Raw genomic sequence first — 21,974 nt, 5'->3', positions numbered from 1 at the left:
TGGCCGGGGGGATCGTCAATGGAAGTCGGAAGAAGCGTTGAACCAAGCACCACCGGCTAGTTCCATGACTTGCAGCTCACCGCCCCGTCAATGTTTGCAGTGTTTGCAGCCATCCCTCCCCCGCAGTTTGTCCCGCAGCTGCAAGTACCAGCAAAGCCTCTCCGACTCCTGCAACTTTATATAACTCCACTAGTCCCCCCGCGTCATTTCTGGATCCTTGTCTTCCTTCGTGAAGCTATAGACTCCTCCGCAGATTTTAGACATACACACATCCTTTTTCACAACATGGTATGCCCATACTCAATCCTGTCATAGAAGATCATGTTTACCAAATGTGGTATCTGTGCTGACTGTAAACACTACAGGTAGAGACAGGTCTTCCGGCAGGTTGGGAGGTTCGCCACTCCAACTCTAAGAACCTTCCCTACTACTTTAACCCTATGACGAAAGAGTCTCGCTGGGAGCCGCCGGCCGACACAGATACGGAGAAGCTCAAGTTCTACATGGCCAACTACCACAGCGGACCCGCAGGGCGCTCTGATGGAAACGGTCACAATGAGGGCAAGATCCGCTGCAGCCATCTTCTCGTTAAGCACAGGGACAGTAGGCGTCCCAGCAGCTGGAGGGAAGCTGAAATCACCCGTTCGAAAGAGGAGGCTATCGAGATCCTCAGAAGCCACGAGGCGCGCATCAATGCGGGAGAAGCTAGTCTGGGTGACATTGCTGTATCAGAGTCCGACTGCAGCAGTGCTAGGAAACGTGGAGATCTGTACGTATTTATGATACCACTGCAGGTACTAGACTAATTTATCTTAGGGGCTTCTTTGGACGGAATGAGATGCAGAAAGAGTTTGAGGACGCCGCGTTTGCACTCCAGCCTGGTCAGGTCAGTGGGATTGTGGAGACGGCCTCTGGTGTCCATTTGATTGAACGGTACGTAATCTGAATGCGATTCAGAGATTTGCGTTGTTGATCAGCAGTTGCTAATGTATTGGATATTGCAGGGTTCAGTAAATTTCTATGAATGACATATATACTACGTGTATTTACTGGGAAGAGATCTCTATATCTTTTCACATGAGTTCTTCTTCGCAATTTGTCATTCAACGTAGAGATGTAGTCTTCATCAATGTACACAAAGTATCTTTGAGTCGTATATCAAGCGCTGCAAGACGGTGACTATATGGTGCAGACTGTTGCTACTAACTTGGTTGGAGGAATGAAAGTTTGGCTTGCATATGAGAGGGGCCTTCTATCAATGGCCCAAAGAACTTGGTCTTTCATTCGGTTTGTACAACCTGTAGTGCTTGCCCCCCTGCTATTGAATGTTGTATTTTAATGATTTTCGTGCTGACCTTCGTCCTACTGTAAAGCGTACCGGCCGTGATCTATCTACAACTCTACAAATAGATCACACTCTACATCTATATGTTTAGCTTTCTAAACTAGCTTTATTCATCAGCAAACACAAGCCGAATTATTAACCAGACCAAGTCATCAACCTACTCTACGTCGTCAGCACAAGACCGGAGTGCAAGGTCGGTGTTCCCCCGGATTCTGTCCTACTTGTCTGCTGAGATGACACCGATAGCTATTACTCCTGTTTGTCAGACCATCAGATCTATCAAAGCTTCTCATCGATTACACTGGCTTGGGATATCATCTTTGCAGCTACGTTGCTTTTTCTTGTTCTACTTTTACTACCCCACCTATCAACCCGGTGCTATCATATATGGATTAAGGAAAGATGAAGGAATGGACAGCTGGAAGTCCAATCTGGTCACATCTATGGTTTTCCATCCTTGTCCGACTAGCCTGCCCGACTAGGCAGAAGGAGGCGCTGATGGGGGAGCTTCCGCGAGAGCTTCAGCTCTCTCCGTCGCTCTGCACAAGTGCAGTCCGGTCCTTTTGCAGTGTCTCCATCTGCTGCTCTCCCATCTTTCATCGCTCAACCTCCTCACATCCCATCTCAGAAAGAGATTTCTTCAGAAAAATGTCCTTGCCAGCGCCTGAGTCTACCAAATTCCCTTTCTCGCCTCTGCCTGGTTCCGTCGACGCCTACCTGGCTGAGCAGGGCATGCTGTCGGTCTCAGAACAACGCATCAACGACGTCCTGACTCAGTCTGGCATAAGAGCTGAAAACATCTACCTTCCCCCACGCCTTTCTAGGATCCTTCCCACGAGGTTAATTCACGTCGTATCACAATTACGCTTCGAGGCCTACAGAGCCATTATGATCATGCGGATCTGTAACTCCTGGTACCGAAGGAGGTACGAATACCTGTACCCTGGCGACGACTCCCAGTTTCTTCAACGGCATATTCAATCTGTCCAGCTCCTCCTTGGGTGGGACAAGGACAACAAGCCTGTCAAAGACCAGCTTATTGCGGTGGCGGACCCGGATACGGCGGGCAATAGCGGCCATCGGGCAAATGCGTTGAAGTGCTTTCACCGCTCTGCATACCGCATCTAAATCAGGATTTCAAGATACTCTGTATAATTTGTATATTCTTTCTCTAATTATTATTAAATATGCCTTCTTTTATTGATCTTGAGCTATATAAGGCTGACATTATTAGTCTACTCTATGAGGATTATTCTACAGCTTGTGTTAAGGGTAGTATAGGAGATGTGATAAGTTTGATTATATATATAAACACTAGTTACTGTACTGCTTGGAACTGATCACTGGCCTCCCGCAGTGTTGGGGGGGCCAGCAAGGTGTGATATATAAGCAAGTCACATGACCTCGCCTGATCCACATAATCCGCGACCATATGTTACTCACATGACCCGCCAGTTTACAGCGAACGGGCGGCTCCGCTTTAACAGCTTGTATTATCTTTATTATTAAGGCACGATACCACGTACAAGTCAGCAAATGTATAATCAAGACTAGATTAAGTAATTAGAATATTAGTAAATATAATTATACAGCTACTACTAATTCTTTATATAATTATATTAAGATGTTATTCTTTGAGCAATACCTTTCTGATACAAAGATTCTATATACTATGTGTTAGAGTGGAGCTGCCGGTTTACTGTGATCTAGCGGGTTATGTAAGTAACATATAATCACAGATTATATAAATTAGGTGAGATTATATAACTTGCTTTTATATTATATCTCACTAGCCCCTCTAATGCTGTGGAAGGCCAGTGATCAGTTCTGAGCAGTATAGTAACTAGTATTTATATATATAATTAAATTTATCATGTCTTTTATATCGCCCCTAATACCATCTGTATGGCAAAGCCAAGCAAGTTATCCAATAGTGTATGTACAGCTTCATATAGATAGATATATTAGATAAGCTATATGATCCAGTGAGCTACATACTAATTCTGCCGGCAGTAAACACCAAAAAATTGCATTTGCCCGATGGCCGCTATTGCCCGCCGTATCCGGAAATCCCTGAAGGTTCGATCACGTTGGGCTCGCACCGGCGCAGATACACAGCCTACAAGGATTTTCCTAATTAAATGGTGTGGAATTCTCGTTTTGGGGTCTACTACGCCAGATTATTTGTCTACCACCAGCTAGCGACCAAATATTTCAAATTCCACTTACCGTCGGATGTCCTCCCTGCGTTCAATGCCTGGAAGCAGGGGGATTTTCTTACGGAGACCCGAAAATTGATTCGTCTGTCGAAGAGCGTCCCTTATTCTCCTTTGTACGAGGTCGCTGTGGATGAGCTGGCCACGGCCATTACCCAAAATGTCGAAGGTGGTGAGGCAATTGCACGAACCCGGAAAGCCTTCGCAACAGGCCCGCATAGCTATTAGCTCTTCCGTTTTAGACGACCAGCTGCATGAAGTACGATGTTAGACGAGTCTCTGGAGTTCTTGGTTGTACATACTTGGGGCTACGGATGATATGACTGATGTGGGAATGAGAACATGCATAAACAGTTTTGGGAAATTGCTTTTGTTGGATATTTCGGCTATTTCTTTATTCAAGTGTGGACATACCCATACATTGCTTTTGATCAAAAATATAAATCGCTTTGACAATGCATTCACTGTAGTGCTGTCTGGGTTTAGTCGGAAACACCCAGACACTTGCCCGTTATAATCTGGCAGTTCCCATACCGACGCTGCCAAACGACACCACCTGCCGTTCATAACACACCTCACAACTCAGTAGACGGAGACCAGACTTTCTTCGCTCTTTAACTTTCTTTGAGTACAATACTTAAAGCACTGATCATCTTCTTTTCAGATCATTCAGATTCATCCATGTAATTCGATTCACCACTACTGTTAATTCTTCACGTGAGCATCAAACCCTACTAGGATTATCCTTTCTTGAAAAGAGGTAAGTACCATCCATCCACGATAACTTCATAAGAATATCTGTATACCTCATGTGCCTTCATTCTGTTCTCTATCACCATATTCTAGATTGTTGCCATGCTTCATTCTTTCCATCTCACCCAACAGACAACACCCACATCCACCCACCACATCCAGATATATATCCATCCCTCTACCCCAACCCACCCCAACACCCACTCATCATTGCAAATACCCATCATGATACTAACCACTGCACTCTTAAACCCAGCTAGCAACTCATACCCAGACCCCAAACCAAACCAAACCACCTCCCGTACCCCCACCTCCGACCAAAAAAACCAACCAACAATGTGCCTAACCCTAACAACCAAACACCCCCTGTGCGGATGCCTCACCACCACAACATTCACGCCCTGCCGCCTCATCCCCTGGAACCGGTGTCTGCGGCGCGAGATGATAATAGTGGAGGGAACGCGTCGGCGGAACAATCTTCTCTGCGAAGCTTGCAGCGACAGCAGTAGCAACAGATATTCCGAACGGAGAATGAACAGACTATACACTCTGATGGCATGTCTTGAGGGATTTGACTCGGACGGTGAGTTTGATTGTTTGGATGTAGATGATGAACAGCATGGTCAGGATGATGGTGTTCAGGAGTTCGGGGTGGGAGGGCATGATGATTATGATGGTGGTGATGGTGGTAGTGATGGGAGTAGTGATGAGAGTTGGTATGGAGATGGAGAGGGGGATGAGGGTGAAGGGGATGAGGAAGAATATATAGAAGAGTCCTCCTCATCAGAGGAAGAACTGGTGGTGCTTCGGTGTGACCTGAGTAGAGTTTGTGATTCGATTGCTTCATCGCGCGTTTGTCATGGCACTGGGGCGCTGGGGAGGGAGAAGAGGCGCTTTGGGAGAGGGAGGGTACGGGGGCCTAAGAGGAGGGATACGGCTGATGAGGAGGCTATGGAGATGGATATGGCGATGGCGCGGGCGAAGGTGGAGGATCAGAGGGTTTCTTCTACTTCTACGGTGTCATCGCTATGATGTATGTCTAGGATGTGGGTGAAGATTGACCGTGATTGCATTCGTAGTATTTCTAGTCAAGTCAAAACAAGCCATTTCATGCATGCTTCTAACTACTGTGGTATCCATTATAACGCTGTGTTGAGCCGTTCGAGACGCGATGTGATGTTGTCGATGATGGCCGATCTAGAGTATCTCGTTAGTATATGACCCCGAAGTCATGGAGAATGAAGCAGACGTACTCTCGTTCCACCATCAGCATAGCATCCGCAACCTTCTGCTTTTGTAGTCGTGCCGAAACCGAAACGCGAGGTTGAGCACCACCTGGCGACGCTGGACTGCCCGGGTCAGCGGCGATGGGCGACTTGATTGCGAGCGTCTTGGCCTCGCTGAGGAGATCGCCGGCAATCTCCTTAACCTATACAGTTGTTAGTACCCTACTTATTAGACTAACTAGGATGAACTTACAGCAGCGAGTCGTTGTGTCAGGTCGCCTTCGCCCTCTGTTTGATCCACTGACTCCGACAGGGTCTCAACTTCAGTGACCCACGACTTCTCCTTATCGCTGAGTGGACGGCCACCGGATTTCAGGACCTTGTTACGCAGTGCTTCGTAGCGTTGTACCAGCTGTGCCTGCTTGTCCTTCGCTGCTTGCAGTCGCTGGTCGAGTGCTTCTCCGTTGCGGGACCCCTCCATCCGTTTGCCATCCTCGCCGATTTCGCTGGACACGCCCTTGACTCGGTCAGCGACGTCGGCGAGCTGTTTCAGCTGATCACGCATCTCGCCCTGCAAACGCTCGCAGCGGCGGAAGAGGTCAGAGGCGGCGCGCTCGAGGGCATTGGTGTGGGCGGACAGGATGCGGTGCGCAGCTGCTACCAGGTCCAGCGTAGCAGGGGACAGCCGAACCTGTTCCTTCAAGGCCTGGCGTTGACGGTGCGGGACGTGTTTGTCGATGAAGAACTCCAGAGGGGGCTCTGCGTAGAAAATAGCCGGGACTTGGTATGGAGGCCGACGAGGGGGCAGGATGGGCGAGCCCGGGACTTGTTCCTCCGGGTCGAAGATGTGGAGATCGGCAATGGAGGGAAGAACCTCTGGTGCGTCCAAGATGGCGGCGTGAGGAGTGGAGGAGTGGGATGTGAGTAGCAAATAGCCCAGGTCGTAATCGTAGTACACCAATGCGGCTGGTAGGTGGCCCGTCAAGTCTTTGGCGCCTGCGGCGTTTCCATCAACCTCAAGAATCCGCTCTCTCAAAGACGCAGTGCCTTCGCAAAGGATCTGCAGGCGGAAAGAGCTGCCGGCGGTGTCCTCTGACTGCAGCTCAGCTTCGAGTCGCTGAACCCAGGAAGTGAGAGAGATATAGGTGACGTTGTTGGTATTCGTCACGAAGAAGCTGTACCGCGAGTAGGCATCCTTTGTGAAAGTAGGCCAGTTGTTGGACGAGTCACGCTCCCCTCTAATCGTGTCCAGGGATTCCACGAGCAGGAGATCGGATGGCTCGGAGACAGGCGTACTGAAGACGTTCTTCTTCGCCTTGGGGAGCCACTGTCCTTCAACACCATCGAGCTCGAGACAGACATGGATTCTACCGCTTCCAGTCGAAAGGCAGATGACTGTAGCAGACAGACGGTCATCTCCACTCTCCTCCAGAGCGCGCACCTCCTCGCCCATCATGAGTGCATCGAGATCGACCTTGGCACCGATGACCAGGATATCGCAGAGGTCCAAGTCATCAATCTCGTCTCCCGTGTCGAATCGGAATGGGCCCTGTAACCTGGGGATCGCGCTGGGATTGGCTGGGCGCGTGAGGACGTCTGAACCAGAGCCCGTCTCCGAGTCGAACTCCGTATGTAGAGGGTCCTGGTTATCAATTTCGGCCAGCCAGTCGTACTGCTGCCGACACGCAGTCAGGTCATCCTCATACTCAGCAGGATCCTCCTCCAAAGAAGCCAGCTTCGGAACAATAGCCGCAGTCAACGAAGGGATGGTAGTTGACGGCGCGCGCCACTTGGAGGGCAACAATGGACACAGAGCGTATAGATCGCCTGGTCTCATTGCAACCCACAGAGTCATAGGTGCCCATGCATCCTCGCGTTCATTTCCGCTGCCACCAAAGCAAGCAGACGCAACTTCCATGTCGATAAAATCAGCCGAGAATCCCTTGTTCTTCCCGAATCCCGACGGCGCAAAGTCCTGGTCCGATGAAGTTCCGTCCACCAGCTTCCTCAGGTCGACAGCCAGGGTCGGACGGTCAAACGACCAGTGGTTGTTCCGATCCAATTCCCACACTCGGACAGCAGCATCGGCCGTGATAGTCACAAAACAACCGCCGAGGTTGGTGTGTACTCCCAATGGATGCCATAGCGCCGACACCACAGGCGATTCGGGAATGACGTGGGTGGTTGGACCAAGCTGGTAAGATTTCACGCGGATGGGAGAGCTGTCTGTTCCAGACAGATGGGAAGGATCAGGCAGCACGGCGATGAAGACGGTGCGATCGGCAACAATAGCTAGGAATGCACCATTTGGCGAGGTAATCAATTGACGGATTTTCTCGAAGACTGGAACATTCAGAACCTATACGGCATCAGTTTAGCTTTAGACCAACAATAAATCACTGTCAATCCTTGTCCTACCCTGTACTGCACAGTGCGATCCTCAGACTGCTGCTTGTCATTCGACCTGGAGTTGTGCTGCCATTCATCCTTCAGTCTGGTCAGGCTGGACCAGCGAATCTGGTTATCGACGACGGTAAATAGTTCATTTCCCCGCTTCGCTTGAATGCGCGTAGGTCCCGAATAGACGACTTCTTTCGTTCCGGGTGTATGTTCTGGTAATTTGGAGCCGGAGCTGGCAAAGATGGAGGCACCCGGCGCCGGGCGCGAGAGCCACGGCGGAGTGTAACTGATGACTTTCGGCATGGTCGAGGGGGATTCTTTATGGCAGACAAGTTGAGATTGACAAGCCTTACAATCTCATCCTGCGCTTGAAGCCAAATGCGAAAGGAGAGGGAAGAAGCCGAAAGCACGACGGAGAGGAAAGGCAATAAACAGCTCCCGTCGGGGAAATTTTGGGCGGAAGCTGAAGCTGGATTGAAGAAGGGCGGCGCGCCAAGAAGCAAGACTCCCGTTGGTTGTTGCTTCAGCTTCCCGACCTGTTCGGATCTTCTTTGCAGACTCACTTCCTCTCATTGTTTAGTGAACTCCGCTCCCATAGCTTCCCGGCGTTCATTGTTATTTCCTTCATTCAATTCTTGCTTGCCTAACGCCGAGCATCATGAGCACCCTCGTCCACAACACTGTCGAACGCCTCGACCGGCCGAGTGCCTACTACCTGGGCAAGGTGAGCTTCGTCTCCAAGGCTACCGAACCATTACAATACTAATTGGTGAACTCTCTCCAGAACAAGCGTCGCAAGTTCAGCCACGATGAGGTCGAAAAGCCTGAAGATCCCGTCGACAACCTCAAGGATGCCACCACTCTCTACGTCGGTAATCTGTATGTTATGGAATGATCGCCTTTGTCAAGTCCATGCTAACAGCACAGTTCTTTCTACACCACCGAAGAACAGATCCATGAGCTATTTGCCAAGTGAGCTGAAACCATCGAATGCGCCATCTACGAGTAACGAGCTGACCGGCTACAGGTGCGGCGAGATTAAGCGGCTAGTTATGGGTCTGGATCGGTACAACAAGACTCCCTGCGGATTTTGCTTCGTCGAGTACTACACCCACCAGGATGCGCTGGACTGTTTGAAATACATTGGTGGCACAAAGCTGGATGAGAGAATCATTCGGACGGATCTGGATCCTGGCTTCGAGGAGGGTCGGCAATACGGGTATGTATATGGTCGGGATTCTCAAAGGCGCAGGTTGCTGACGTTGGTAGACGTGGTAAATCGGGTGGTCAGGTCCGCGACGAGTACCGCGAGGAATACGACCCTGGCCGTGGTGGCTATGGACGTGCCTATGCGGATGACCAGCGACGACGGGAGGAAGAGGAGTACGGCAAGGGTAAGTAAAAGGGGAAGACAGACATATTCAGGTTGGCGCAAAAACGGCGTTTTCATATGTACAATCTATTTCTATCATTGCTAGAAAGGCATTCAAGAAAGAAAAGTTTACATCCAATACCCCAACGCTATGCATCATCAGCCATGATGTTGCCCTTTATGTGTGATGCGCGGCATGTCTTTTCTTCACTGATTCCTCGACCTGGCGCAACCACCACGCGTGGATGCGGGCGTCGTCAGTCAGCTCCGGGTGGAAGCTTGTTCCAAAAACGTTCCCTTGGCGGACAGCGATGATGTCTCCCGTCTCGTCATCGGCGTTGATGGGCGTCCCCTGGCAGGCCAATCTGGCAGCCCGTCCGGGCAGAGCTGCCAGGACCTCCACACTATCTGCCATGGCCTGCCGAGCGACCTCGTCTTCCGCCTGGCGCGCCGGTGCAATGACTGTTTCTTCACGCTGAGCCTCGGCCACTTGTTCGCCCTCCTGGTGAGGGAGGATTTTCTCCACGACCGGGGCGCGGATAAAGACGGCGGGGAAGGCGGGTTGATTAGCGCCCAGGAAAGGCAGGTCGAGAGGGGCCTGGAAACTCTCGGTCTGTCGGCCGAAATGATTGCGATTGACACGCACGTCCAACCCACCGATCAGATCCTGACCACCTTTCTTTGTGCGGTTGGCCGACTCAGCGAGGAGGATCAGACCGGCGCAAGTACCCCAAGTAGGCCTGCGGTGGACCCTGAGATGCCAATTAGTATGAACCATACAGCATGGATGCGGAAAATCGATCAGACATACTTGACAAAGTCTCGCAAAGGCTCCAAGAGGTTAGACCTAGCGGCAACAAGGGCCATGGTTGTGCTTTCGCCCCCGGGCAGCACCAGCGCATCGCATCGCTCGAGTTCCTGCGGGGTGCGCACTTCGATAAAGTCCCATTGCGAGGCGGAACTGCGGTCTTTGGCGGGCAAATCGGCGGCCGCACTCTTCAGCAACTGGATATGTTCGTAGAAGGCGCCTTGCAAAGCCAGCACGCCGACGGTGATGCAGCCCATGGCGAAGTATAGAATGTGAGTCAGTGGCGGCAACAATAGAACTATGACTCCAAACTCTCTATACTTTATTTGATGGGAGCAACGCCGCCTTATGTCAGCGGATCAATGTCGGACCGCTTATCACCACGTGCTGCCCCGCGTTCAGCCTGACATTAATGGGGATATTATGATCATGAGTTTGGTATCTTCTTTGCTTTGCTGTGATAATTAGCTGGTTACAGCCTATCATTTAGGATCAGGATCTCGAGGCTGATAATTGGTACATTGGAACATCGAAATGTATCAATGACCCTCGTGGAGAACCAACCCAACCCCTCATCTCACCTTCGCATAGACAGACACCCGATCTCCTCACATCAGCTAGATACACCACTACATCTCACATCTCACATCTCACTCCTCACTCCATTGAACACCACCACACCAACCCACCCAAAATGCCCACCCCATCCGACCCCAAACCCACCCTCGTCCGGTGGTACATCGACACCCGGCCCCTAACCAGCACCTCTCCGGCCCTCCCCCTCCTCGAGACCCTCCAACCCACCGAACAACAAGCCATCCAGAAATACTACCACCTCAAGGACCGGCACATGTCCCTCGCCTCCAACCTGCTCAAGTACCTCTTCATCCACCGCACCTGCCGCATCCCCTGGTCCCAAATCACCATCAGCCGGACCCCAGCCCCGCACCACCGACCCTGCTTCATCCCATCCGCAGCAGTGCTTTCCTCCTCATCCACCGCCCCAATCCCAACAGTCGAATTCAACGTCAGCCACCAAGACTCAATGGTCGCCTTAGCCGGCACCACCATCCCACCCAACCCTACACCAGCCAAGCAGCAGCAAGAAATCCAAGTCGGAATCGACATCACCAGCACAACAGAACACCTACGCTCCCCACGGAACCCATCCCCGCCTACCCGCTCCGCATTCCTGGAGTACGTATCGATCTTCACGGAGATATTCTCGGCGAGAGAGCTGTCGTTGATAAAGTCCCTGACGCATCCTGTTCACGGGTACTCGGTGTCGTCGACGGAAGGGGTGGTGTATAGTTATCGGGTTTTTTTTGCGTATTGGGCGCTGAAGGAGGCGTATATTAAGATGACGGGGGAGGCATTGTTGGCGGAGTGGTTGAGGGAATTGGAGTTTTTGGATGTGAGGGTTCCCGATACGGATGGGGAGGTGTATCGTGGGGTTAGGGTGTTGATGAAGGGGAGGGAGGTGAAGGAGGTGAGGGTGGAGGTGCAGGCGTTTGAAGGGGGGTATTTGGTTGCGACGGCTGCTAGGGGGGGTAGGGTTGGGAGGGTGGATGATGGTACTAGGAGGGAAGGTGATGGGGATGCGTGGGAGGGCTTGAGGAGGTTGGATGTTGAGGGGGATGTTAGGGAGTGTGCGGAGGGGAGGTGTGCTTGTTTGGTGTGATGGTATCTATCTTACGACACGTGGGTATTGTGGTTTACGTAGGTTGGTTTTGGTGAAGTGACGGTCTAAAAAAGCATTAAGAATATGCTCTATATACACTCTAGGAAATAAACCCATGGGCCGCGTCATGCAATGGATGGCCTGACAAACTCCAAGACAAGGTCTTTACTTTACCCCCCCGCTGCATCTTTCTTTCTACTGGATTTATGTCCCTCCAGTCTGTTCTCTCGCCCCTCCAGCAGTGGTTGTTGCTACCTTAATCAGTCGGGGTATCCACCCACACTCTTCTCTCCTCTGTCTCGCCAATTCAAGCATTACTCGTGTCGCGTAATCGTAGATGACGGGAATAACAATAGTCAGCCTGAGAAAGTTGATCTGTTTGTTCTCCCTACAGCTCCACAGCAGTGGACTTGCCGTTCACGGCAACCGTCGACTCCACCTCCTGCTTGTCCTTGTCGGCCAACTCGAGCAGAGTCTTGAGCATGGACTCGCGCGTGGACTTGGTCAGGGCGTCGATGTCGGCGGTCGTGAGACCTTCCGTGCTGATTGGGGGGAGGACTATTTGTAGTTAGCACTTCATAAATCCAGCCAGAAGGCGAAGAGGGTGAAACGTACCCTTGATCTTGATCGTGCCCGGCTCGAACCTCATGTTCCGGGGAGACAGCACATGCGAGTAATTCTCCGTAACCACCGGCACAATCGGCACACCCGCCTTCAGCGCAAGATGGAACGCGCCCTTCTTGAAAGGCAACAGTTCCGGGGTATCAGAGTAGCTGCGCGTGCCCTCGGCGAAGATGAAGACACTCTGGCGATGGGTGCGCATCTCATCGGCAGCACTATCAAAGGCCTTGACAGCCGTTTCGCGGTTGGCACGATCAATGAAGACGGTGCGAGAGAGGGACATGAACCAGCCGAGGAAGGGAATATATTTGAGGGACTTCTTGGCCGTGACACTGCAGTACGGAGGGAAGATGTGGCCGAGCATGAGCACGTCCAGTTCGGACTGGTGGTTTCCGATGAACACGGCGGGTCGGGTGTTCAGGTGTTCAGCGCCTTCAATGATGTTGAAAGTCACGCCGGTGGTGTAGCGCATGACCCACTTGAAACTGCGCGCGGTGGCATATTGCGAGATGCGGCCGTAGCCGGCGACACGGAGCACAATTGAGGCGACGACGCCGTAGGTGGCGCAGAGGAGGAGGGAGCCATAGGCGGCGAGACACCGGGCGACGAAGGCGGCGCGGGGAACTTTTTGGCCGAGGGCGAAGAGAGAGAGCGTGAAGACGACGAAGGAGCTGATGCCCGAGGCGACGTAGGAGAAGAGGGACATGGTGGTCGTGGTGGGGAGGAGGTTTTCAGATGGGGGGTAAGAGGACCGGCTGATCTGCATCAGGAACGGGTTAGACGGGGGCTTTATAGCCAGAAGCCTAAGGGTGGGCTCGGGGCAAAGCGAACCTGGGGTTCTCTGGGGTATGCGGACTTTGGGGATGACGAGGTCAGGCGAGAGGGCCGCAAAGACGGTGCATGACCCGGCGGTAGGGGTGGTGGGAAGAAGGGGAGGAGGAAGCGGAGGAGGACTAGGAAGAGGGATGTCGGGGAGGAAGAGAAGGAGAGTGAGAAGAAGATTGACAGAAACCTTGAACTTAGGGAACAGAGAGGGAGATCTTCGCGGCATCCAATGAATCCCAAACTCTCGTCTTTCGGTCTCAACGGATTTGGATGGATTTCCGCCGGTTTCTGCCGCCTCACCGCCTGTTGCTCCGCCCAACATCCCGGTATAGTACTCAACCGCCAGCCAACTGAATCTAGTAGTATCATTGCTCTACAAGTATGAAGACAAGTGGGTATCAATGTGCTAATAATAGCTCGATTATGCAGCCGCTCGGACAACAGTCTTCCAAGAAGATATGTTCAGCTCCGTCGTCCGGCCTCGTCCCTTCCCAGCCTCCCACGCTAACATACAGAATCCAATCCAGATGCCTCGAACCTCGCGAGGTCTGGATGCTCGCAATGCCAGTTCTAACCAACCCACCGGCGAACGCCCTCGTAATGCTGATGCTGGTGCAAATTCAACCCAGAAAGAGAGAAAGAGAAAAGACAAACGCCGCTCCTCGCCAATAGGGATTCCAGGGTACAGATGGGTTCGTGGACAACAGGAACCCGTCAAAGAAGTACACAGGGGAAGCAGGAAGAATACTAAGAACAAGGGAGAAAGAAAATCATGCCATATCTTCGTCATCCTCTTCATCATCATCCAGGGATTCCATGGCATCCTTGATGTATTGCGCCGCCTGAAGCAGTTAGCCGGTGCATTCGAGTTTGGCGGGGGATAGTGAGGGTTCAAGACTTACCTTGGGATCCAAATTCAGAGCGGTCGTGAAATGCTTGATAGCATTCGCCTTCTCATGCAACATCTTGTAGAGTTTACCCAACAGATAATGCACGTTAGCCTCATCCGGTGCCATATCCTTGAGCACCTTCAATTCGGTCAGCGCCAACTTGAGCTCCGAGAGCTTCATCAGCACGCGAGCCTTGCGGAAGCGAGCAAGAACCGAATGAGGCGCCAACTGACAGGCCCGCCCGTACTGGGCGAGAGCCCCGCGGGGGTTGTTCATCTTCTCCAATACCAGGCCGATGCAGCAGATGAGCACCGCGTTCGTAGGATTGATGTTGGCCGCATTGCGGAAATGTTGCTCGGCAAACTCGAGCTTGCCCATCTTGTCGTATACCGTACCCAATCCATACCAAGCGTTATAATGGCGACTGTCAGCGCTGATGCCGTGTCGATACGCATCGAGAGCCTTGTCGTATTCTTCGTTGGCCACATATTCATGTCCTTGCAGGGTGAACCCGTACGCGAAATGAGGATCAAGTTGCGTGGCTCGCTTGAAGCACTTCAGAGCTTGGTCATGATCCCGCTGGTGGGAGAATGAGTTGCCAACGGCGCACCAAGCCTGAGGGGAGAGACGGTCTGTTTCCATGAGCTCGTGCGCCAGATAAGCCAGCTCGACATCATTCTTCAGATGCCAGAGCACCGTTGAGTAGATTTCCATATCCTCCAACCGGGACGGAGCCATACTCTTTACCCGGACAAAGTATTTCTCGGCTTCGGAATACATCGCCTGCTCGTAGTATGCTCGACCTATTTGGGAGAGTACCCATGGAGTCTCCCGCTGGCCTTGAGACAGAGCCGCGAATATCTGGGTAGCTTCAGCGCAACGATAGCGACACAACGCAAAGTATCCGGACGCCAACTTCGAGAACAGCTCTAGTAACCATGTCAATGCCTCCACAGCTTTAGACCGATCAAGCGAAGGTCCCCTCGATGAAGTGTGGTGCGTCCCATTCGATGCCGAGGTGGCTGGCCGGTGGTCCTTGGCCTCGCCATCATGCGTGTCACCGATGTGTTTTCGATTGCCGCTCACGACCCGGCCCACACTAGGAGCGGTTGTAGTGCGACCCTTCGCACCAGTAGCCCTGACCTTCTTCATTTCTCGACCATCCTTTGTCCCCAGCGCGGTACTAGAAAGCTTGCTCGTAGTAGGCTTAATCTGATTGAAAAGGCGCACGCTCCGCCGTTGCGGCGCACCAGGTTCAGTGGGTTGCTGCGCGGAATGAGCAACTGATCCAGAGACAGTTCGCTTGCGGTCGCCCACACGGACTCCGTGCGAAAGCTCTCGCTCCGTATAGGTTGTAGTCGACTCATCGGGCTCGGGCTTAGTTCTGGTCCGGGGTCGTATACCCGTGGGCTTCATCTTTGGTGGGGAGTCCATGCCATGATCGGCACTAATCGTTTGTATTGTTCGGTTCTTCCGTGCAGGTGCCAAGGGCGGTTCCATAGGTGCGTCTGTCCGGTGCATGACACGGTCGTCCGACTCACTGCTTTGGCCTCCAGGTGTTTCGGTCCCTTCTCGAATTGCCGGGACTGCTGATGTACCCGTGGATGCCACGCTGACTGTGCTGCCATTTAGCTTCTCCCAGAGAGCGGAGCTCCCATGCGTGCCGACTGCCTCAGTCCGAGACGTCAAAGAAGTGAAGGGATCGGTGCTCGAGTTCAGTTTCGGTTGCGACTGCAAGGGACCTGCGGGATGTGCTGCCTTATCCGAAGACACGTCCAAGTCATCTTGTGAGGAGGATGCTAATAAAGCGCTGAGTTCAGGTGTCATCTTGAAGATATTGGGAACGCGGATGTTGACCCCTTTGAACAATTAGCGACAGCATTCTCCCTATCCGCCCGTGATACTCACCAGTCTCACACAAGCCCAAGAAAGCGTCCCACATGAACGGGTTCAACTTGAGCGCGTCGACATAGCATTCAACAGCCGCATTGAGTTCATTGTGCGCATAGAACAGCTTGCCCTGTAGACATAGCACCGCTGCCGCATCGGGTAAATGTTGCCTGCGCGTTTCGCTGTGTTTTCCTGGAACGGCGAAAAGAAAATGTCAGCTGTGATCAGCCTGAAATGATAGTCGCGTCCATTTGCGACAAGCGGAATACTATAAAGAAGTGCTGAACAAAGCGTACCCCAATGATTCTTTGTAGACCAGAGTCCTTTGCTTCGTTCCAACGCCGTGATGCCTTCAAGATATTTTCCCAGGTCCAAGCACGCCTGAGCAAACACATACGCGCAGCCCAGGTGAGTGCCTCGCCAGCCAAAGTTCTTGCTGTAATCGTATGCTGCTTTCACTTGACCGCTCTGGAGATGGCATAAGGCGAGTAAATATGAAGATTCCGCTGCTCGGGGTTCGTAGGCGTGCAACCGACCGGCAAGGAAAAGCGCATTACGGACGAGGTTGTTATCAAGATGGTAATATATTAATTGCCTAAGTTGGCTCGATATATGTGCGGTGGAGGGAGACATGTTGAGGTGTGGGATTCATTCAAGGAGGGAGGGAAAGAAGGAGGGGGGGGGGGGGGGGCGATATCACAGAGGCGCTGCAGGAGAGGAGGCGGTATTGACGTTCGTATTGGGAACGGCGCGAAGGGAGCTTTGCGGAATCAAGGAACAGGTGAGCGACAGGTGAGGCCGTTAATCTGTTAACGCCGAACCAGCATGGGTGGAGTTGAGAAACAGTCCAAAGGGATTGAAAGAACACTAAGAGATGTGAGGGGAGCGCCGCGTGAACCGGATTAAGGCAACGACGACGTGGTGTTTCTTTCAACTGTATAGATAGGGAACAGAGGGAAAAAAAAGATTGTTAGACCGTCAACACCCGTTAAAACAATAACCAGTAAAGTATATCGCCTGGCTAGTTTGCGCCCGATGGATCGCAACGGTTCTTGTCTAGATATCCACCAAAAACCAGACTAGTCGAGAGGGGGTGGGTTGAAATGCGAAGCTGTGGCAGAGGAGAAAGGGAAAGTGGATGACGTCCGGACGACTCGTGACGCCGTGTAGGGCCCAGGAAGGTGTCAAAGGGAGCCAAATCGCATGTCGCGACGAGCAGACAGCGAAAGCGGAAGACAAGATACACGCGGAAGAAGCCCAAAGTAGGCCGAGGGGCGAAGCGGCAAAGTCCGACAGAAGTCGTAGTTCACGACGCCTTATTCTGGCGATGTTTTGGAGCAGCGAATCTGGCGGAGAGCGTGGCTGGTGAGAGGCGGAGGGCGGCTTGGCTGTTAGTAACTTCCAGCTTGGTTGTGGTGGGCAACGCCATTCCCTATTCGCCATCTTCTAGTACTGGTACTACTACTACTACTTACTACAGGTGTTACTTTCATCTTCACTCCCACTATCAATCAAATCTATCAATCCATTATCTAGACTCCTTATCCCTCCCCGATCATGCAACTTCCTTATCGCTAGTTAATTTATTCACTAAGCGGATCATCACTCCCTGTCATTTCCACCAACCCCCCACTACACAATACCGTCACTTGCATCCGCACGCGACCTGCATCATCGTCATCCGATCATACCGGATTAATCTCAACTTCACACCACACACTCCACCACCACTTACAACTATGGCTCAAGTCAGTATACCCAATTCCCCCCCCCCAGAAATAAATCATATCCCTGCATCCAAATAACTAACCAACCTCTCAACAGAAAGCCGCCAAAACCCTCGCCGCGCGCAACGCGTCCCTCCTCACCCGCACCCACCTCATCAGTGCCGTCCTGCACATCCTCTTCCTAACTCTCCACTGGCTCTTCAACCGCCCCCGCTCCCTAATCCCCTACTTCACACTCGCCTGCCCGACCCTTCTCATTGAATTCTACCTCGAACGGCTCGGCCGTCCGGTCTACAACCCCGCTGATGGGTCCCTCCGCTCTCCCGGCGAGGATCTCGGCGCCGCAGGACTAACAGAATACATGTGGGACGTGCTGTACTGGACGTGGGGATGTCTTGGAGCTGCCTGCTTGTTTGGGGACCGTGCTTGGTGGTTGTGGATTGTCGTGCCGGTGTATTCGGTCTGGTTGGCGTATAGTACCTTTATGGGGATGAAGAGTGGGTTGGCGGGTATGGGAGGTGCGGGTGCTGGGCAGGAGCAGGGTGGAGGTGCGGCGGAGAGTAAGAGGCAGAAGAAGATGGAGAAGAGGGGTGCTAGGGGGGTGCAGTATCGGTGAGGGGGTTGACATTTCGGAATTTCAAGTGGAGTGGCTTTTTGGGGTTGGGTTATGCATATATATTACTACAGATGGCTACGCATTGCGCGGTTGGGTTTCACCATTTCTTATGGTAAAGCAAATTGTATTTTAATGTATGTGAAGATAGATTGGATGCGAGATGAGCGCTTCCCAAAAAGCAAAAGGTTTCAGTGCCAGAGGGGCACAGAAATGTTGAAGCACGAGTGGCCGTTACAAGAATTGAAACAAATAAAAACAGCACATAGTACACAGCAAAGGTAGGAAGAAGAGGTTCTGGTGGTATAGGGGCAGAATAGAAAATGCTATATCATGACGTACAAATCGTGGGGGAACTATGTGGGGAATATCATGGCCGACCTGAGATGGTAAATCAAGCGAATAACAAGAATGTTTTGGGATATCAAATCATGAAAGAATTGCCAAGTAACAGCCAACCCTGTTTGTTTGTCTGTCTTGTCTCAGGTTACAACTCCTCTGCAGAGTTGTCTTCGCTGGCTGGGGTTGTTTCAGGGATGATGGTTTCCTCAGCCTCGGGTACAACACTGCTGGCAGTGGAAGCCAGAGTTGCGGAGGACGATTCGACGTCATCCATGGGCGAGTCCTCTTCGACCCCCTCTATCTCGATGTCCTCGGAGAGTGACTCGGGGGCATCTTGCACCTCTTCGTTGTTATCCTCGTCGTCGACGATGGCACTAGACTCGAAGTCTGCTTCGGATGATGCATTTGAGGCTTCATCGGTTTCGTGGATGGGCTCTTCGGATTCCGGGAAGGGGGCAGTCGAAGCCTCTGCATCGGAATCACTAACCTCATCAGAAGCGTCGTCAAATGATACAGAAGGCTCTGGTGTTGGCGTTGGAGTCCCATAAATCGAGTGCAGCTTGCTCATGATCTCTTCAGCATAGGCAGAGTCCTTGTCCACAAGTAGACCCGAGATGAGAGCCGCAACAGCCTGTTGCTGCTCAGCCGACAATTGGGGGCCAGAAGCCTGTGGTGTTTCGCCTTCCGACGGTGTTCTCACATCAGCCGCAGCTACTCCCCATGCCGCCTTCAGGTAACCGGCATCCTGGTTATCACCCAAAGGGCTAGTCGACTCGTATTCCGAAGGCAATCCACCGTTAGCCTGGGGCGAAGCATGCTCCTCATCATCTGCCATACTCTCCTCGTCGCCGTCAGATCCGTCATTCACGGCCCGAGAGGCAGCATCATAAGCAAAGACAGTCCCATCCGGACGCTCAGCATCGGCTGACTCATCTGCCAGTCCTTCTTCATCCACAACAGGCTCGGGGGCGCGGCTAGGCTTAGGCAACGAAGGCGGAGGCTCAGATCTGGTGTCAAAGTCATCGCTTGCTTCCCTGGCAGCGATCTTCCACTTGCCAACGTCCCTCAGCCGGGTCAGCTCCTTGGCGGCGGCCTCAGCAACTTCCATTCCGTGCGACAAGATCTCGTCCGCTACTGCTCGCGCTTCCTCAAGCTTCGCATGCTGAAGGCCAAATTCCAAGAACTCATCCTTCCATTCCTCGAACTGCGCCTTCAATGCATGGTACCTAGCCCAATCCTTGTAGGTAACACCGTCCATCCAGGCCCAACGCATGCCGACCTCTTGAAGTCCGAGATCACGGACGCTATCTAGGACATCGAGTGTAGAGTTGATTGCGAAAGAAACTCGCCTTGTAAGCTCTTGGTCGAAGGAATGGCGCCATTCTCGAAGGGCATGAGCACGGTCCCGGATAGACACTGCGGCTTCCTTGATGTTTCCGAAAAGCTCGTTTGTCGCTGCCTGCTCGTCTTGTGGCACGTCTTCTTTGGGCAAGGACTCGGCGAGGTTGTTGATATGACGCTTAAGAGCTATAAGCTCGTTGTCAACAACGGCCTCCAATGCGGTCGCCAAGCTTTCTCCATGTGCGCGAACGCCACTTCCAATGAACCCGTCGACTATCTCCTGCAAGCGCTCTTCAAGATCCTCGAGTCCCTTCTCTGCGGCAACGGCAAATTTTTGTTGCCAGGTGCGCAGGTCAGTCTCGATGCTATTGCGTGCTTTCGCAGCTTGTTCAGTAGGCGACAGCGTAGGCGTTGCGGTAGCTTGCTCGGTTGTGGACGACGTCGTCAAGTCGTTTACCTCAGTGGCCTTTGGTGCAGTGAGAAATGATGCTTGTTGAGATGCACTGTGAATGATAGGTTAACACATGAAGCACGTATATCGCAGCGATAAAAGCCTACCTTTCCACTTCCTCTGCAACCTGTCGCAGCCTCTTCTCCTCACGATAACTTGCCAGTCTTTCGCCGATCTTAACTAGCTGAGGCTCGACATTCTGAGAGTACACCCCGGTGACTCTGGGCCATAATGTACTATGAATGAAGTAGATAGCCGCCGACCATGAGTTTTGCGCATAAGGGAGTACGGTTGTTGTGAGAATTTCCTGGCCCGTTGCATAGGTCTTACCGATGAAAGGCCTATACTTTGCGCCGAATGGGAGAAGGTAGTCTCCATATGCAGACTTGATCACGCCGTTGGCCTTTTGGAAGGATGGCGACAAGGCCGCCTCGACGGTTTGAACATGGGGATATAGTTGAGATTGGTACAAGCCATTTGCCCTGTCCTTAGCGGACTGCAACTGTGGGACGACAATCGTCTCCCACTGCTGCTGGCCATAAAGCTGGGCTTTATCCAAAGCGGGTGCCCCGAATCTCTCATATCCGTGCTTGACGACGCGCGAAGTGGGTGCGTAGACTTTCTCATTAAGAACCTGCACGTATGGGCGCGCTGTCTCGACATATGGCGCGCCATAAGCGTTATAGTACGGCATCACATGGGGCTCGACATAGGAGCGAGCAACAAGGTATGGTTTGCATACTCGCGGCGAGGAATCCGTAAGGTCGGAGAGCTGAGAAGGGCAGCGCAGGAATGGCGTAAGAAGAGCATACCAGATACAGAGCCTATCAGTTTGATCGCCAGATTAGCAACGGTTCAACTCCATAACGCGGTGGACCGAAGATCCCGGTCTAGCTTTTTAAGCAAGACTTACCGCACCACCAACCCAACTGTCCACCGGATAGTTCCTCGTTTGCTTGGCTTGGAAGCACTGCTCCTGGATTTTATTATCCGATCGGCCCCATCCGGGGTGTGGCTATTATCCGGAACGGTCATCATGAGTCGTCCCCGTCGTCAACGGGGGTGCCGCTCGCTTCGAGTCCGGCGGGCAGAAAACTGGAAACTCGCGTCGCGTGTCCAATTCAATGAAGATAGAAAATGACTGACTGAGTCAAAGATGGTGAGGCCTAGATTATCTCCTGAGCCTTCCGGAGATTCGGACAAACTAAAGGGCCCAGTCGACTTTGGGTGGGAGATGAAAGGGTCTTAGCAACGTTTTTCCGGGATCACAAGCTAGGATCCTCGAAGCGCACGCGACGATCAATTCCCGTCTCCGCCTTGGCGCCGTCGAGTTTTAGATGGGTACTCTGTAATACCAGTCTGTCTGTGTCTTGACGGGAAAGGAACAGACAGTGTCACGGTATATATCTAGAACGGAGGGAAATCAAGGCTTGAATGACGAGATTTGGAGTGGGTGCTCTGTCGATCACAATG

General features: G+C 52.3%; 11 protein-coding genes across 11 annotated transcripts; 6 read left to right on the top strand and 5 right to left on the bottom strand.

Annotated features, from left to right (window-relative positions):
* The first annotated feature begins 174 nt into the window (after positions 1-174).
* Positions 175-1,116, top strand: pin1 (peptidylprolyl isomerase ESS1). Its single transcript, XM_025529812.1, has 4 exons — positions 175-288; positions 366-769; positions 817-933; positions 1,005-1,116. The coding sequence occupies exons 1-4, from the start codon at positions 286-288 to the stop codon at positions 1,012-1,014; spliced, it is 534 nt and encodes a 177-aa protein (XP_025384329.1). The 5' UTR covers positions 175-285; the 3' UTR covers positions 1,015-1,116.
* Positions 1,117-1,882: 766 nt separating this feature from the next.
* On the top strand, positions 1,883-4,009 carry BO83DRAFT_410971 (uncharacterized protein). The gene is made up of 2 exons (XM_025534268.1): positions 1,883-2,389; positions 3,544-4,009. Exons 1-2 carry the CDS (start codon positions 1,994-1,996, stop codon positions 3,787-3,789), a joined length of 642 nt encoding a protein of 213 aa, XP_025384328.1. The 5' UTR covers positions 1,883-1,993; the 3' UTR covers positions 3,790-4,009.
* Positions 4,010-4,539: 530 nt separating this feature from the next.
* BO83DRAFT_453380 (uncharacterized protein) lies at positions 4,540-5,346 on the top strand (the record flags this gene model as incomplete). Its single annotated transcript, XM_025536909.1, has 1 exon — positions 4,540-5,346. The coding sequence occupies one exon, from the start codon at positions 4,540-4,542 to the stop codon at positions 5,344-5,346; it is 807 nt and encodes a 268-aa protein (XP_025384327.1).
* A 33-nt stretch (positions 5,347-5,379) lies between these two features.
* Positions 5,380-8,346, bottom strand: BO83DRAFT_410970 (uncharacterized protein). Its single transcript, XM_025534267.1, has 4 exons — positions 7,959-8,346; positions 5,794-7,899; positions 5,568-5,743; positions 5,380-5,511 (listed from the first exon to the last, which is right to left on the bottom strand). Exons 1-4 carry the CDS (start codon positions 8,241-8,243, stop codon positions 5,454-5,456), a joined length of 2,625 nt encoding a protein of 874 aa, XP_025384326.1. The 5' UTR covers positions 8,244-8,346; the 3' UTR covers positions 5,380-5,453.
* Positions 8,347-8,479: 133 nt separating this feature from the next.
* BO83DRAFT_345290 (nuclear cap-binding protein subunit CBC2) lies at positions 8,480-9,442 on the top strand. The gene is made up of 5 exons (XM_025528743.1): positions 8,480-8,664; positions 8,725-8,819; positions 8,868-8,912; positions 8,968-9,159; positions 9,210-9,442. Exons 1-5 carry the CDS (start codon positions 8,599-8,601, stop codon positions 9,340-9,342), a joined length of 531 nt encoding a protein of 176 aa, XP_025384325.1. The 5' UTR covers positions 8,480-8,598; the 3' UTR covers positions 9,343-9,442.
* BO83DRAFT_440388 (pyridoxal 5'-phosphate synthase glutaminase subunit PdxT) lies at positions 9,373-10,401 on the bottom strand. Its single transcript, XM_025536256.1, has 2 exons — positions 10,124-10,401; positions 9,373-10,064 (listed from the first exon to the last, which is right to left on the bottom strand). Exons 1-2 carry the CDS (start codon positions 10,375-10,377, stop codon positions 9,491-9,493), a joined length of 828 nt encoding a protein of 275 aa, XP_025384324.1. The 5' UTR covers positions 10,378-10,401; the 3' UTR covers positions 9,373-9,490.
* Positions 10,402-10,587: 186 nt separating this feature from the next.
* BO83DRAFT_381514 (4'-phosphopantetheinyl transferase family protein) lies at positions 10,588-11,576 on the top strand (the record flags this gene model as incomplete). The annotated part of the gene is made up of 1 exon (XM_025532011.1): positions 10,588-11,576. A coding segment is annotated over exon 1 (665 nt), but the record flags the coding sequence as incomplete, so codon positions are not given.
* Positions 11,577-12,189: 613 nt separating this feature from the next.
* On the bottom strand, positions 12,190-13,128 carry BO83DRAFT_321542 (1-acylglycerol-3-phosphate O-acyltransferase SLC1; the record flags this gene model as incomplete). Its single annotated transcript, XM_025527860.1, has 2 exons — positions 12,190-12,359; positions 12,417-13,128. The coding sequence occupies 2 exons, from the start codon at positions 13,126-13,128 to the stop codon at positions 12,190-12,192; spliced, it is 882 nt and encodes a 293-aa protein (XP_025384322.1).
* A 530-nt stretch (positions 13,129-13,658) lies between these two features.
* On the bottom strand, positions 13,659-16,697 carry BO83DRAFT_368214 (anaphase promoting complex subunit bimA). Its single transcript, XM_025529811.1, has 4 exons — positions 16,324-16,697; positions 16,046-16,219; positions 14,150-15,996; positions 13,659-14,089 (listed from the first exon to the last, which is right to left on the bottom strand). Exons 1-4 carry the CDS (start codon positions 16,658-16,660, stop codon positions 14,018-14,020), a joined length of 2,430 nt encoding a protein of 809 aa, XP_025384321.1. The 5' UTR covers positions 16,661-16,697; the 3' UTR covers positions 13,659-14,017.
* Positions 16,698-17,618: 921 nt separating this feature from the next.
* BO83DRAFT_122081 (SND2/TMEM208 family protein) lies at positions 17,619-18,612 on the top strand. The gene is made up of 3 exons (XM_025526032.1): positions 17,619-17,775; positions 17,852-18,272; positions 18,303-18,612. Exons 1-3 carry the CDS (start codon positions 17,767-17,769, stop codon positions 18,368-18,370), a joined length of 498 nt encoding a protein of 165 aa, XP_025384320.1. The 5' UTR covers positions 17,619-17,766; the 3' UTR covers positions 18,371-18,612.
* BO83DRAFT_420062 (uncharacterized protein) lies at positions 18,502-21,950 on the bottom strand. The gene is made up of 3 exons (XM_025534913.1): positions 21,415-21,950; positions 20,609-21,325; positions 18,502-20,553 (listed from the first exon to the last, which is right to left on the bottom strand). Exons 1-3 carry the CDS (start codon positions 21,537-21,539, stop codon positions 18,855-18,857), a joined length of 2,541 nt encoding a protein of 846 aa, XP_025384319.1. The 5' UTR covers positions 21,540-21,950; the 3' UTR covers positions 18,502-18,854.
* Between the last annotated feature and the right edge of the window lie 24 nt (positions 21,951-21,974).

Source organism: Aspergillus eucalypticola, assembly GCF_003184535.1.
Source record: "Aspergillus eucalypticola CBS 122712 chromosome Unknown BO83scaffold_28, whole genome shotgun sequence".
Taxonomy (NCBI): domain Eukaryota; kingdom Fungi; phylum Ascomycota; class Eurotiomycetes; order Eurotiales; family Aspergillaceae; genus Aspergillus; species Aspergillus eucalypticola.
The sequence above is the reverse complement of the archived record's forward strand: the minus strand, read 5'-3'. Positions and strand labels throughout refer to the sequence as shown.

What these genes read in the sequence shown, in the direction of transcription:
- BO83DRAFT_368214 (XM_025529811.1), bottom strand. Translation starts at nt 16,660, where the DNA reads ATGTCTCCCTCCACCGCACATATATCGAGCCAACTTAGGCAATTAATA. An exon ending in CTTGGGCTTGTGTGAGACTG is followed by an intron (nt 15,997 to 16,045) that starts GTGAGTATCACG and finishes AATTGTTCAAAG; the next exon opens with GGGTCAACATCCGCGTTCCC. An exon ending in CTCTGAATTTGGATCCCAAG is followed by an intron (nt 14,090 to 14,149) that starts GTAAGTCTTGAA and finishes TAACTGCTTCAG; the next exon opens with GCGGCGCAATACATCAAGGA.
- BO83DRAFT_410970 (XM_025534267.1), bottom strand. Translation starts at nt 8,243, where the DNA reads ATGCCGAAAGTCATCAGTTACACTCCGCCGTGGCTCTCGCGCCCGGCG. An exon ending in ATCGCACTGTGCAGTACAGG is followed by an intron (nt 7,900 to 7,958) that starts GTAGGACAAGGA and finishes GATGCCGTATAG; the next exon opens with GTTCTGAATGTTCCAGTCTT. An exon ending in ATGCTGATGGTGGAACGAGA is followed by an intron (nt 5,512 to 5,567) that starts GTACGTCTGCTT and finishes GAGATACTCTAG; the next exon opens with ATCGGCCATCATCGACAACA.
- BO83DRAFT_440388 (XM_025536256.1), bottom strand. Translation starts at nt 10,377, where the DNA reads ATGGGCTGCATCACCGTCGGCGTGCTGGCTTTGCAAGGCGCCTTCTAC. An exon ending in CCTTTGCGAGACTTTGTCAA is followed by an intron (nt 10,065 to 10,123) that starts GTATGTCTGATC and finishes TTGGCATCTCAG; the next exon opens with GGTCCACCGCAGGCCTACTT.
- BO83DRAFT_410971 (XM_025534268.1), top strand. Translation starts at nt 1,994, where the DNA reads ATGTCCTTGCCAGCGCCTGAGTCTACCAAATTCCCTTTCTCGCCTCTG. An exon ending in TCAAAGACCAGCTTATTGCG is followed by an intron (nt 2,390 to 3,543) that starts GTGGCGGACCCG and finishes GTCTACCACCAG; the next exon opens with CTAGCGACCAAATATTTCAA.
- BO83DRAFT_420062 (XM_025534913.1), bottom strand. Translation starts at nt 21,539, where the DNA reads ATGATGACCGTTCCGGATAATAGCCACACCCCGGATGGGGCCGATCGG. An exon ending in ACAGTTGGGTTGGTGGTGCG is followed by an intron (nt 21,326 to 21,414) that starts GTAAGTCTTGCT and finishes TCAAACTGATAG; the next exon opens with GCTCTGTATCTGGTATGCTC. An exon ending in GTTGCAGAGGAAGTGGAAAG is followed by an intron (nt 20,554 to 20,608) that starts GTAGGCTTTTAT and finishes TATCATTCACAG; the next exon opens with TGCATCTCAACAAGCATCAT.
- BO83DRAFT_345290 (XM_025528743.1), top strand. Translation starts at nt 8,599, where the DNA reads ATGAGCACCCTCGTCCACAACACTGTCGAACGCCTCGACCGGCCGAGT. An exon ending in ACTCTCTACGTCGGTAATCT is followed by an intron (nt 8,820 to 8,867) that starts GTATGTTATGGA and finishes CTAACAGCACAG; the next exon opens with TTCTTTCTACACCACCGAAG. An exon ending in ATCCATGAGCTATTTGCCAA is followed by an intron (nt 8,913 to 8,967) that starts GTGAGCTGAAAC and finishes GACCGGCTACAG; the next exon opens with GTGCGGCGAGATTAAGCGGC.
- BO83DRAFT_122081 (XM_025526032.1), top strand. An exon ending in TGGGTTGGCGGGTATGGGAG is followed by an intron (nt 18,273 to 18,302) that starts GTGCGGGTGCTG and finishes AGCAGGGTGGAG; the next exon opens with GTGCGGCGGAGAGTAAGAGG.
- pin1 (XM_025529812.1), top strand. An exon ending in GCTAGGAAACGTGGAGATCT is followed by an intron (nt 770 to 816) that starts GTACGTATTTAT and finishes AATTTATCTTAG; the next exon opens with GGGCTTCTTTGGACGGAATG.